At 49.0% G+C, this 13,650-nt stretch overlaps 2 protein-coding genes across 2 annotated transcripts; both read right to left on the bottom strand.

Annotated features, from left to right (window-relative positions):
- Nucleotides 1-6,494: 6,494 nt before the first annotated feature.
- H6S33_007137 (uncharacterized protein) lies at nt 6,495-10,010 on the bottom strand (the record flags this gene model as incomplete). Its single annotated transcript, XM_044838485.1, has 1 exon — nt 6,495-10,010. One exon carries the CDS (start codon nt 10,008-10,010, stop codon nt 6,495-6,497), a length of 3,516 nt encoding a protein of 1,171 aa, XP_044689301.1.
- Nucleotides 10,011-10,333: 323 nt separating this feature from the next.
- On the bottom strand, nt 10,334-12,502 carry H6S33_007136 (uncharacterized protein; the record flags this gene model as incomplete). Its single annotated transcript, XM_044838484.1, has 1 exon — nt 10,334-12,502. One exon carries the CDS (start codon nt 12,500-12,502, stop codon nt 10,334-10,336), a length of 2,169 nt encoding a protein of 722 aa, XP_044689300.1.
- Nucleotides 12,503-13,650: the final 1,148 nt, after the last annotated feature.

Raw genomic sequence — 13,650 nt, 5'->3', positions numbered from 1 at the left:
TATTTGAAATATATTATCTTTTTTCAGCGATGAAGTGCCTTTTTCTCACCCATGAAATAGCTGGGTATACCCGGGTCAAAATATAGGCCATACCCGGCCCGACCCGTTGAAGAAATGGCCGTACCCAACCCATACCCGCCGGGTGCTACCCGAGTGATGCCCGGGTTGGGTGTCACCCATTGCGATGTCTGGAGATCGGTCGGGCCAATCCCACCCATATCTCCAGATGACCCGACTCGCTATATAGCCCGCATATATTTCAGTCTCGGATAATTACCGTCAGAGTATGAAAGAGATACCATCAGAGTGTGAATCTGGTTTTTATCCGACCAATATCTCACTTTCAACCTCATCCGACGGCATACAATTAACCAATTTCAATTATCAATCAATCAATCAATAGATTCCAACCTCGGGGAACGTCAACCCATGCCCCGACACAGAGATACCAAATCGCTGAAATCTGAATGGGACCCTTGAGGATCTATTCCTGCCGGATAAGAGTTTACAAATCTATTGATACAACCAGAATGATTAGTCTCCTTCCGCGATTAACATGCACCTCTGACCCCAAGCCACCCGGACTTCTGAACTTCATGCCGCGGTGAGGAAAGCGCAAAGCCAAGATCTCGTGTAGGTATTGGGCTAGAACTAACAATGATGTTTAATTTACACAACGCCTGTCGGCGAACTTGCTCGGAGTTGAGAACCCTAACCCTTTGAATGAGTGAGGCATAGTGAATCACTTGGTCTTGGCATTCAACTTCAGATTCGATCTCTTTCCTCTTCATTTTTTTTCCTTTCTTTTCTTCGATGAATACTTGGATTACTGCATACGGATTGAGATGCCAATTGTGGAGCATAACAATCCACGGCTATCAATTGATCGTTGGCTATAGGAGTGGTAAAGAACGATCGGGGGTGAGCATGTGGTTATATTTCACGCTGTACGTATGTCTCGTTTTCCTATAATCTCGGATTCGTTGAGAAATCAGGTAACGCTATAGGAGCATGTTATCAATGTTGTATATACTTTAGACTGTAATAAATTACCAAGCCTGGGGAACACTAGATCAATTGAATACATTCCGATACAAGAACGTGTGGAGGAAAAAAGCAGTATAAGTGGAAGAGTTAAATAGGTGTAAGGACACATAGCTGAAACAAAGCAAAACTAAAGATACAGAACAAGTGGGCCACCCTAAGATAAAGGGGCATAGCGTATACATAGTCAGGCAACAGGGTAGGAAAGACCCGCACGACCGAAGGAATAATATAGGGAAGGTATAAAACACTTCGTCAATAAAGGCCGAGGTATTCTACAGAAAGAGGTAGATAGCACGTATGTACCTGTAGTAAAAGGAATGACGGAAGACTACAGGACGGCATGTACAGAAGCCTCTGATTCATTTCTAGATTCGGTGACTACATGCAACATCGATCCCGACCCCTGATGCCCAAATACGCAGCCGAAGCGAGTTCGGCAGCTATCTCATAATTTCCTTCCTAGCACCCGGCCAGTATAAGCATTTTGCTTCTCAAAGCCGACGTGTCCCTGGAAGCTCGCGGCGGAGTCGAAGGCACACAATATGTGGAAGTCTTTCTATCCGTGCCATATCAATGTTTATACGAACACTTAGGATTTGTGTCTTTCGACCTCAAAAAAGAATCTCCGGAATACGATAGGTGTCAACCCCGAGAAAATGGAACGGCGCTTACGTGGTGCGGCCGGCCACTGCCTCAGCTGGTGCTTGGGTCGTCATGGCGGGGTTGGGCTAGGGTTGATATACCGTTTGCTACGGCGACGCAAGTACGTTAAGGTGTCGCTGTTACGGGCAGCATGGGAATATTCCTGGGTGGCCCTCGTTCTTCCTCAGCTGCCCAAATTCCTACTTGGCCTGTTCACCTAGGAATATCAAGGGTGACCCGATCATTTCTGGGGTGATAGCTTCCACTCAATCTGTATCCTTAAATTATGACATTATGGCGCTCGTACTGAACCACCAAGAAGTGAATGGGAGAAAGAAAATTGGTCCGGCTTTTCGCACGGTATCAACGTCTCTTCACGGGAAAGGTCCTTTTCCAATTAGGACGAGGTCCATATCAGCAGGCAGTATGAGAGTTTTCAAGCTTTATAGTGTGAGAAATGACCTTAATGCGAAAAATGGCAACATTACTAGGGCCACCCAGGAACTGGTTGCATCGTCCGGGAATATTCCTGAGTGAACCGGCCACTTGGGAATTTGGGCACCTCAGGAATCCGCAAGGCCACCTAGGGATATTCCTATGCTGCCCAGGCCACTTTCTTATCACCCCGAGCGGCCCGTATTCCCAGGTTGCCCGTAACATCGCATCCCGGGCGATTATTACCGGCGCTGCACTCCGACGGAAACTGTTACGCATGGGCGTCCGACCCATACAAGCGGTTTATATGTACAAGTTCTAAGAAAAATAACATCGGGACATGGAGAGCTACTCGAATACCTATTTTATGTTAGTCTGCGGAGAACTCCTAATGTCAAGGTTTGAGTTCCGCCGACGAGGACCGAGCAACACACCGCTTCTGAGCCTGCATAGTCGGTAATCTGATATAGACGTGATGATATCTCGATCTCCTCGCGAAACCGTATCATCTATCGCGATCAGCGGGGGTAATGTCAAAGCTAATCACGTGCGATTATCTTATCCGAGCTGCCAATAAACGCCTTCTTGAGCCGTCCAAGTAGGACATTGCTCCAAATCTCTACAGAACCTCCATAGGTGGTTTCGAGTGTTACCTGCTGCGCCTACCATGACTCAGCGACCTTCCTACAATGAAAAGAGACTACTACGGCGGTTGGTGGTGTCTGACATCAGGTACAGGGCTGTGGTTAGAATATGAGTATGATATGGATTGTAGGAATACGTTTATATCTCTTTCTACTACTCCCCGCTATCCTTCTTCCGTGTCTACATGACGTTAAGGCCCACGTTTCGTTCTAGCTTACCGTTACCCGTCTTCCTTTTTAGTACTGTTTTCGACACCCCCGGACTGAATCGCGCGTATCGCTATCATTGAGAATTGCTGTTAATCAATCTCCGTTACATCAACCACCGATTAACCAAAGACTCTGTACCTTTTCTTGGTGTCCAAAGATTCCGCATCCAGTGGTGGTGGTGGATGCGGCTAGCGGGTTAGGGTTTCTCCAGATAACCTCTTCGCTTTTTATATTCCGGTCACTTATCCACCGCCTTAGACCCAATCGACTCTGTCTTATGTACACTTGACTCATAACTCCTCCAGTATCGATAAAACGAACATCTCTAACGTTAGCGTAGGTAATCTCCCGAACCCCTTCGTCCGCCAGCCCACACTCAAAGTAAATCCATGATAAAAGGCCTTGCGCATACGTAGTTTCTTAAAGCATAAATAGCTAACAACTAGAAGGTGTAACCTATATTCAGATTATTATTACAAGAACGTAGATATCATGGCTTGTGGAGCGAATGTGTCATGTACGATCACTCGGTCACGTGTCCGTCGTCAGATATCACTCGCGACGTGTGTTCTTATTCCGGCGTGTAGTTGGCGATTGAAGGATTACTGATTGGCAGCGGTCGAGGATGCGCTAGTACTCGTAGCGCTACCATAGTCTCCACGGAACTGGCGGGGAATATTGGAATAGATGGGTTGGGGGCCCGCCGTTTCTAGGGCCCGTCGCTCGCAGGACCTGGCGGTATGGTATTTTGAGCGCCTTACTGTGGCTTTCTATTTCAGAAGACAGTTGGAGAATAATCTAGAGTCTCAGGAGTTTGGTTGATTGCTCGTTTCTCGTACTCTGTGGCTTGTTTGTTATAGGCGCGCGTAGAATCATCTAGAATATTTGATGTTTGCTTATGTGTCTTTTTTCTGCCGTGTTTGTGTGTTTGATACGTCTAGATCTTGCTATGTTGGCATGTTTGCGAATCTGGGCCGTACTGTTGCTAACCCCTCGCCTTCCTAGAACCTTCTACCGCACTGTTTGTCCCCTTCCACAACAATCCCTGCCCTTCTCGACCCTTCCATAGATATCTTTACCACTCCCCAGAAGGTTCTAAACGCATGTTTGCCTGTTTTCGCCGCCAAGCAAAGCACCTAACCCTACGTTTACTCCGCCAAGCAACTAACCCTAAGATTTTGGCCGACGCTAGGCCCCAAGCCCTAATTGAGAAGAATTCAATTTTAGGGGGGGTATATATACAGCCCTTCCTCCCCTCTCCCTCTTCTCTTCACCAGCGAACCAACCGGGCATTTTCTAACTTAGGAGCAACTTGAGAGGTACTTCTTCTGAACCATCCAGAGACAGTAATCAATTAGGTAAGTATTCCTTCCAGCGATATTTCCACTTAACAAGAGCTTTTGCTCGACCGGTGCTCTCCTAGAGTAGGCTTTCTTTATCCCCATATCTGCTCGACCGGCGCCAATGAAAAGGCAGGCTTCCCTTCTTTCCTAGAACTCTTGCTCGACCGGCACCTATAAAAGGCAGGCTTTCTTTATTCTTCACTCGACCGGCGCTGTAAAATGGTAGGCTTTCTTTATCCGGATATTTCCTAGAACTTTGCTCGACCGGCGCCGTAAAAGGCAGACTTTCTTTCCTTTCCTATTTCCTAGAACTCCTCAAAAGGCAGGCTTCCACTCCAGCTCGCTATATCTTAATTCAACTGCCCGACCGGCACCTTGACCGATAGGCTTTCCTTATCTTTAATTGCTCGACCGGCGCCATAAAAAAGTAGGTTTACTATCTTCGCTCGACGGCACCCCGAAAAGGCAAGCTTTCCTCTCTCTCTCCTTTTTTCTACCTACTAAATTTACAAATACTGCTCGACTGGCACCCTCATAGGGCAGGCGTTAACCTTCCCTTACTATTTCTTAATATCTTCGCTCGTCCGGCGCCTATAAACAGTGTTCGCAACGGTCCGGGGCGCCCCGCCGGGCACCGTCCAGGGCTGTCTTGTAGGGTAGGACCGGGTAGATGGCAGGAACTGGTCCGTCTAGTCCTTACGAATAGAAGACCACAAATAACGGTAGGCCCTGCTGGGCCCTGGAACTAGGTACCTGGGCGTGGGTGACTGTTGGTGACCGCTGCTGACTGCCGTTGACGGCGGGGGACTGCAAATGACCGCATATGACCGCATATGACCGCATATGACTGCAGATGACTGCAGGAGACATTAGATCATGATATGTGATTCGAAGTTCACACTTCTCAGCTCTTTAACTATGTCTATATCTCGAACATTGGCAGAACCCTGTTCTTCAACAGTAATTCCAAGACCGTGGCGGGCATGACGGCCATCTTCGGCCTTTGATCTTCGGTCTTTGATCTTCGGGGTGTGGTCCGTCCTGGCCTACCCCTAAAGACGGACGACCTTTACAGTCCGTTTCGGGGCGAGGGTAAAAACGGACGGACTGCCCTGTTGCGAACACTGCCTATAAAAAGGCAGGCTTTCCTCTCTTGTCATTATTTTCCGAAACATCTGCTCGACCAGCACCCTCGTATGGCAGGGTTTCTCTATTCTTTGCTTGACTGGCGCCTATACAAAGGCAGGCTTTCATTATATACTCTTCCTCTTGTAGCTCTCTGTATATCCACATCTCTTTGCTAGAAATCCTCAGCTAGACCGGTATCTTTCCAGGTAGGCTTCACCATCTCCTTGATATCTTTCAATACGTCTTCTACTCGACCGCCATTTTCAGAGATAGACTTCACTTTCTATTTTAACATCTTAATATAAGAGTAGCTCGACAAGTGCCCTCCTGGGCAGGCTTCACTTGGTTCTCGGGATTCTCCCTTTATAGTTCCTCTGCTGTTTGGGGAAATGCCAATGCTAAGCGATAGTTCTGTAGCTTTTAAACTTGTAATATTGTAAACCGGATTCCGCTCGCTGAGTGACTGATGATGCCACTAAGACGAGGCGGAATCCTTCCCTATTTATACATATTGGAACCTATGCCAAGGCCCGCTTTCTAATACTAATGAGATGACGATAATAGAATAAGACAATCAACCCGAAGATAACCCCAATAGAAAAAGCGGCCCCGCATAGTCCCGGTCATCTATTCTAATTCCGACACGTAACCATAAACCCCGCAATTGCCAGTAACCGAGCTGTATCATGCTATTGTCCTAGAGCTACTTCCCTAAGTAGAATGGCCTGCAGCCATAAGCCCCGCTTCTATTCCGTTCCGGGTGAGACACCCAATAGTAAGCGTGCCCTCACAACAGCCTAATACTAGTGTGGTTGCACCCGGTGCCCCCACACCCCTCGGTACCTTTCTATGCTTGTTCCCTCGTTACCCGACCGTACTCGCATCACAACCCATCACTCGTATTATCCTTATTCCTTGACTTTAGGAGCAGTGTTCGTGTTTCCTGTAACACTACTCCCCCTTCCTAGACGTCGCCCTCGACCGTTAAAACCTCTCTATGATAAAAACCCTTTGGGAAAAGTCATAGAGTAGGAAAGGTATCGAGCTAGTCTTCCCTAGTCCGCTGTCGTTTCAGAGGTCGTCTCGAGTCGGTGACTGGCCCTTGACTTCGCGTATGGGGCCGAGTGTTGGTGACCGGTTTGAAGTTCTCATCTAAGAGTGCCTCTTGAGGGTCGGGTGTTGCTAGTCGTTTTCGTGTATTCTGTTGCCTGCCCGGATTGGGGTCCTCTCGATAAGGTCTCAGCAACATCTCGTGGAATACGTCATGAACCTTCCATTCTGCCGGAAGATTCAATCTATAAGCCCTATTTCCTACAGCCGCGGCAACCTCGAAGGGGCCTGTAAATTTATCCGACCATTTATTGTAACCGCCGAGGTTCCGAGTATCCAGCAAGACCTTTTGACCGGTTGTGAACCGCTGAACTGCTGGCCCTGGCCTTGACGCCATCCTGTCAAAAGTCTTTTGCAGCGTGTCTCTCGCTGACTCATGGGCTAGGAGAAGGTCTTCCAGGTAGGTGTTTCCCTTATCATCCAGCTGTCCGATCTTCGCATCCGTTGGCCAGTCTGTTCGTGGGTGGAAACCATAGTTACAGTAGAACGGCGATTGTCCTGTTGACGAGTGTTTCGCATTATTATATGCATACTCGCAAATCGGTAGTAGGTCCTTCCATTTCTTTCCTGTTCCGGCGGTATAGGCCCGGATGTAGGATTCGAGGTGCTGGTTGGTCTTTTCTGTTTGTCCATCCGTCTGTGGGTGGAACGAGGTCGAGAGCCTTCTGCGAATCCCTAGTCGTTCTGTGACCGCAGCCCAGAATGCCGATACAAACTGTGTTCCCCTGTCAGAGACAATGCTCCTAGGAAGGCCGTGAAAGCGCCAAATATCCTTGACAAAGGCGTTAGCGGTCTGTTCCGCGTTGATTCCCGTCATTGGAATGAAGTGAGCCATTTTCGTAAAACGATCCACGACTACCAATACGTTACGGAATCCTGATTTCTCCTTTGGCATTTCTACTACGAAATCCATCGAGATATCAGTCCAAGGTGTGGTGGCTAACTCTAGGGGTTGAGGGAGTGACAAGTGTCTCCGACGTTGCTTGGCTCTCTGGCATACATCGCAAGTCTTGACGAAGTTGGCTACATCCGTGGACATTCCTGGCCACCAGTAGTTCCTATCGATCAACTCAAGGGTTTTATCCCTTCCTAGATGCCCCGCTACGGGTCTGTCGTGATGATCCTCAATGACTTGTCTGACCGCGTATCCTGGCACTACCCAACGACCATCGTGGGTGGCCTCATTCGATCCCGGGGTCCATTCAGTGGCAAGCTCCGTTATTACGGCATCAGCTTCCTCTGTCCCGAAGACTTCAAGGTTTGCGTCAGGGAGAGGTTCATCCCGGAACACTCTCCGAACCCATTGTCTGTCCTGTTCATACCAGTCTTGTAGTGGCTGAGGCAGCTCAATACCTGGTATATCGTACCACTGATCCAACGGAGTCCATCCTTCTTCGGGGTTGCCAATGATTTCAGGGCCAGTTTCTACACTGGTCCGTGATTTCCTGACAAATTGTTCTGCGCTGAGCAACTGTTTTACGGGTTGTTCACGCATTACTCCCCCTTCCATAGCGAACTCTGGGCGCCTTGTAAGTGCATCTGGCTTGCCATTCTTTTCGCCTGGTCGGTAATGAATCCTGAAGCGAAAAGGTGCTATCTTTTCGGCCCATCTGGCTTGTCTTCTCGACAACTTCTTGGTCGTTGTAAAGTACTGTAGGTTCTGATGATCTGAATGTATCTGGATAGGAATATCCGTTCCTTCCAGCCAATGTCTCCAAGTCAAGAGAGCAGAAACTATAGCGAGCATCTCCTTGTCATAGATCTCGTAGTTTACCTCTGCCTCGTTGAACTTGCGAGAGTGGTAAGCTACCGGGTGTAGCATACCGTCCTCGAATACCTGAGAGAGTACTGCGGCCTCAGCCCAGTCACTCGCGTCAGTTTCTATGATCGCTTCACGGTGTTCGTCATAGTGTCGTAGTATTGGAGCAGACATAAACCTCTCCTTGAGTTCGTCGAAAGCGCTTTGCTGTTCGCTGCTCCATCGCCATACGGAACCTTTCTTCAAGAGATCGGTCATCGGTCGGCAAACTTCGGAGTACCTGTGGATGAACCGTCGTAGGAAGTTGGCGAATCCAAGGAAACATTGAAGTTCCTTGACCTTGGTGGGTGGTAACCATTCCGTGATTGCCTTCACCTTCTTAGGCGAGACCTGGTTCCCTTTCCCTGATAGTACGAATCCCAGGAATTCTACCTCCTGTTTGTACCATTCCGTTTTCTCGAGGTTCCCGTATAGATGGTGTTGTTGCAGTCGCCCCAATATTTTCCTCACCAGAGTCGTATGCTCTTCCTTAGTCTTTGAATATATTAGAATATCATCCAAGTAGACTACTACGCCTTGATCTAGAAGATCCTTGAATATGGTATTGACCATGACCTGGAACGACGCCGGTGCATTGGTTAAACCAAAAGGCATTACCCTATATTCAAAGTGGCCGTACTTCGTTCTGAAAGCTGTTTTCCATTCCTCGCCAGCGGCAATCCTAATCAAGTTATAGCCGTTTTTCAGGTCTATCTTGGTGAAGAACTCTGCTCCTTTCGTCGAATCGGCCAGCTCTGTCATGAGTGGGAGGGGGTAGCGATTCTTGACCGTGATAGCATTTAGGCCACGAAAGTCTACGCATAACCTCAGTTTTCCATTGGCTTTCTTTACGAACAGGATCGGTGCTGCTGCCGGGCTGGTGGAGGGGACTATTTTGCCAGAGGCTAGCATTTCGTCCAAGTATTCCCGGAGTGCCTTTTGTTCCACTGGGGAGAGCGCATAGATTGGTCCCCATGGAGGCTGCTTTCCTTCCACAAGGGGAATGGTATGGTCCCATTCTGAGTGATCAGGTAGTCGATCGGCTCCCTCCTTAGAGAAGACGTCGACGAAGTCCTGGTACTCCATTGGTATAGCACTAGCGAGAGCCTCGCCTACCAATGCCCTTGCCCAGAAGGGGTGTTGCTCGATCATCATCTGTGTCTCGGGTGACGACCTCAACAGCCTGATGACCAGCTCTTCTGGGTCTTCTTCGTATATATCATACATGGTCCTGAAGCATCCCTTCACTTGACAATTGATGTTGTCGAAGGTAACTTTGTTCTGACCCCAATGTATGGTAGGTTGATGCTCTTTGAGCCATCGATGTGGTATGACGAGGTCTTCTCCTGCGAAGGAGCCAACCTCACAGACGATGTCTCTGTCTAGATGGTTGCCGACGCGGAGGGTAAGAGATTGGGTGATATGAGTGCCGGAGTTAGGCATAGGGGTACCGTCAGCCTGTCTGATGATGAGGGGCTTGGGTCGAGGTTGAGTTGGGATCTTTAGGCGATGGACACAGTTCCAGGACATAACCCAGTCCTCTGTTCCGCTGTCTAGGAGTGCGTTGACTGTTTCTGTATGTTGGGTACTAGTTGCGGGGTGGTTCCAAGAGATCTCAATCTCAAGGCGGGTTTCTTGGTTGTGTGAAGACATGTTCGTATGTTTTGAAAGTGTAAGGTAAGGGGGGTTGTTCTTGATGTTGATAGTTCTTGTTCTGAGCGCGGGGCGAGGGAGTTTATATAGAAAATTCGAGCGTTGATCAAATCATAGTACAACACTTATACGCCAGGCGTTTTCGGAATGTAACCCCGCTTCTCGAAATGTATGTAGAGAGAATTTAAATTGCGCAAAATAACAAAACCGATAGAACATAACATAACCCGATCCCTTAGAAAAGTCCTTCTTCCAAAACAGAATAGAAAAGCCGTAACACAACATAGAATAAAACACCGCATAAATAGAGATACCCAATCAATTTAGTCCTCCAAATTCGTAATCCTTGCCCTGAATGCCTCATTTTGTGGCCCCAATTTTCGTTTCTTATCACCCTCCCTTCCGTGATCCTTTCTCCCGGAAGGATATTCTTTTCTCTTCAGGTTCGTCAACCTGACCTTACTCGTCGCCACGCAATCCTTTACGAAGTGGTTATCTCTACCACAACGGAAACACTTTCCTTCCTTCTGCCATTTCTCCTTTTCTTCTTTGGTGACACCTAAGTCATCCGAGGTCTTGGAGTTGTTGGCTGATGCGGGAAAAGTTTTCCGAGGATTTGCGTTGTTGCGCGATTTCCGCCGTTCCGTTTTTTCCTCGCGAGGTTTCACAGTGTCTTTACCTCGCAGGATTTCTTTCCGAGCCTTCACCTCATGGTCCTTGCGTCCGACTTTTCGTACCCAGGCTAACCAGTCCACGAAATCATTCGGTTCCTCAATCGCATTGGAGAGCCGTTGTTCCAGCGAGGAGTTTATTCCTGTTAGGATCATGGATCTCATGACAACTGGTCCAACTCGTGCGTCCCATTCTAGGTTCTGCATCTCATTGATGTAGTCGTCGATTGGGCCAGTTTGCCGGAGTCTGTCCATCTTCTGCTTGGCCTGTTCCTGACTCGTGCGGTTGCCGTATTGGGTACGAAGTTCCTGCTTGAACTGTTCCCAGGTTCCGATACTGCGATCCACAGCTAACCTCTCCGTAAAATTCCGCCAAAAGTTTGCCGCACTACCGGTAAACTCGAGGGATGCCCACATAATCTTAGTGCCATCATCCCATTGGACCTTCTTCTGGAGACTGATTAGAATCTCCATCTGGTCGATCCAGAGTCTTACGTCTTGATCGGCTCTTCCGGAGAAGGGGATATTGGCCTTTTTGGGCGCATCACCTATGGTGGCGCGAGGGGGGTGCGAGAGTTCTTGCTCTCGTTGGCGCCTTCTTTCGTGCCTTCGTTTCTTACGTTCCAGCCGCTTGCGGCGTTCGCCTTCCGAATCTGAGGAATCCGATGGGGATGATCCGGGTGCTTCCGGGGCGTTACCTCCCTTATTGCCATTTCCGTTACCTCCACCTTGTGCTCCTTGACTTCCTCCCTTGTTGCCATTCCCGTTACCTCCTCCTTGTGCTTCTTGACCTCCTTGCTTCCCTTGTTGGCCTGGGTATTCGAGGTCTTCACTGGATTCGGAGCCGGCTGGAGGGGCGACTGGTTGTTGGGGAGGTGGTCTAGGAGGTGGGCCTGATCCACCGCCACCCGTCTCTGGGGCCAGTGGTTTTTCCGCAGCCGCTTTACGGGCTGTTTCCTTCATCTGCTCTATCATTTCTTCTAGAGCCGTCCTTGTCCCAGAGAACCCATCTACCAAGGAGACCTGCTGCTGCATGGTCCTCTCCAATTGTGCCAGTGTAGCTGATACGCCGTCTGGGACTTGGGCTGGGCCTTCTTTCGGCAGCCTTTGAATCCAGTCGGCCAGCATAGTTATGTGCTGGGCCTGCTCTTCCTGCCGCTGTTGGTGGGCCCTAGTGGTATTGGCGATCTGTTCCAAGACTTGGCCGAGGTTCGTAGTGGTCGCGGCTGTTTCTGCCCGCACTTGAGCGAGGATGTACCCCTCTCGGCGCTCCCGTTCTTCTTGGTCCTGGTTGAACTTCGTCTGCAATTCGCGGATGAGTTTGGTTTGCTCCTCGTGCTGCTGGGTAAGCTGTGCCGCGTGTTGCCGAGTAATTTCCCTGATTGCGGGTAGGTCTTGGACGCTCACAGTGAGGTCTCCAAGTCCGCGACTCAGTTGCTGAACCACTGGGGCTCCTCTCCGTTCGATTTCTTGCCCGATGATTTCTCCAAAGGGGTGCTCGATCCGGCGTTCCTCTACGTCCATATCCGTATCCTCGTCTTCGTCCGTTTCCCTGGGGACCGAGGGCCTCGGAATAGAAGATCGTTCTCTGATTGGCGTTTTGTATGGGGAATAATCTCGATAGTCCCCTTGCCTGCGGGAGCGGGGTTGGCCATAGGATGCGGCCGGCTGAGTCGATCTGAAGAGGTCGCTGATCGGCATGTCCAGATCCCTCCTGTGGCGCTGTCTCGCCTGGGTTTCGACTATACCTCGATCTCTCACGGTGATCGAGCTCTCCATGTTGTAGTCTTCCTCCATTTGTTGCTGATGACCCCTTGACATCGCTAAGTTGCTCGATTCTGAGTTGTGGCTGTCTTCTGCACCAGGGTTGAGCGACGAACCAAGGGACGGAATGAGCTAATCCGTGGGATTGCTGACTGAGGGTGACTTTGATGGGGAAAAGTTCGGGATAGTTGAGGATCTCCGGGTCGTGTTCTTCGAACGTGCAAGTAGTACCTGCTTCGGCAAAAAACCCGGCGTACTCAAGGTATCCGCAATAGAGGTGTTCGGCACTGCCTCTGCGAACGACAAAAGAGGTGGTGCAAGTAAAGTTGTTGATAGCTGCTGTTGCTTCTCGGGGATGCATACGGTATCAAAGAATCCTTCTAATAGACTACTTTCTTATTCTTTTACTTGAGCGCACGGTGACTATCCGCCACAAACAAAATACTCTCAAGTATTGGTCTAAGCAAGTAGTTGTCTTATCGGGACGTTGATGATATGCGATTGGTAAAATAATAGCGTAGTGGATAAGGTACAATATAGTGTTTGGGGAAATGCCAATGCTAAGCGATAGTTCTGTAGCTTTTAAACTTGTAATATTGTAAACCGGATTCCGCTCGCTGAGTGACTGATGATGCCACTAAGACGAGGCGGAATCCTTCCCTATTTATACATATTGGAACCTATGCCAAGGCCCGCTTTCTAATACTAATGAGATGACGATAATAGAATAAGACAATCAACCCGAAGATAACCCCAATAGAAAAAGCGGCCCCGCATAGTCCCGGTCATCTATTCTAATTCCGACACGTAACCATAAACCCCGCAATTGCCAGTAACCGAGCTGTATCATGCTATTGTCCTAGAGCTACTTCCCTAAGTAGAATGGCCTGCAGCTATTAGCCCCGCTTCTATTCCGTTCCGGGTGAGACACCCAATAGTAAGCGTGCCCTCACAACAGCCTAATACTAGTGTGGTTGCACCCGGTGCCCCCACACCCCTCGGTACCTTTCTATGCTTGTTCCCTCGTTACCCGACCGTACTCGCCTCACAACCCATCACTCGTATTATCCTTATTCCTTGACTTTAGGAGCAGTGTTCGTGTTTCCTGTAACACTACTCCCCCTTCCTAGACGTCGCCCTCGACCGTTAAAACCTCTCTATGATAAAAACCCTTTGGGAAAAGTCATAGAGTAGGAAAGGTATCG

Source organism: Morchella sextelata (assembly GCF_020137385.1).
Source record: "Morchella sextelata strain SCLS chromosome Unknown scls_22, whole genome shotgun sequence".
NCBI lineage: Eukaryota > Fungi > Ascomycota > Pezizomycetes > Pezizales > Morchellaceae > Morchella > Morchella sextelata.
The sequence above is the reverse complement of the archived record's forward strand: the minus strand, read 5'-3'. Positions and strand labels throughout refer to the sequence as shown.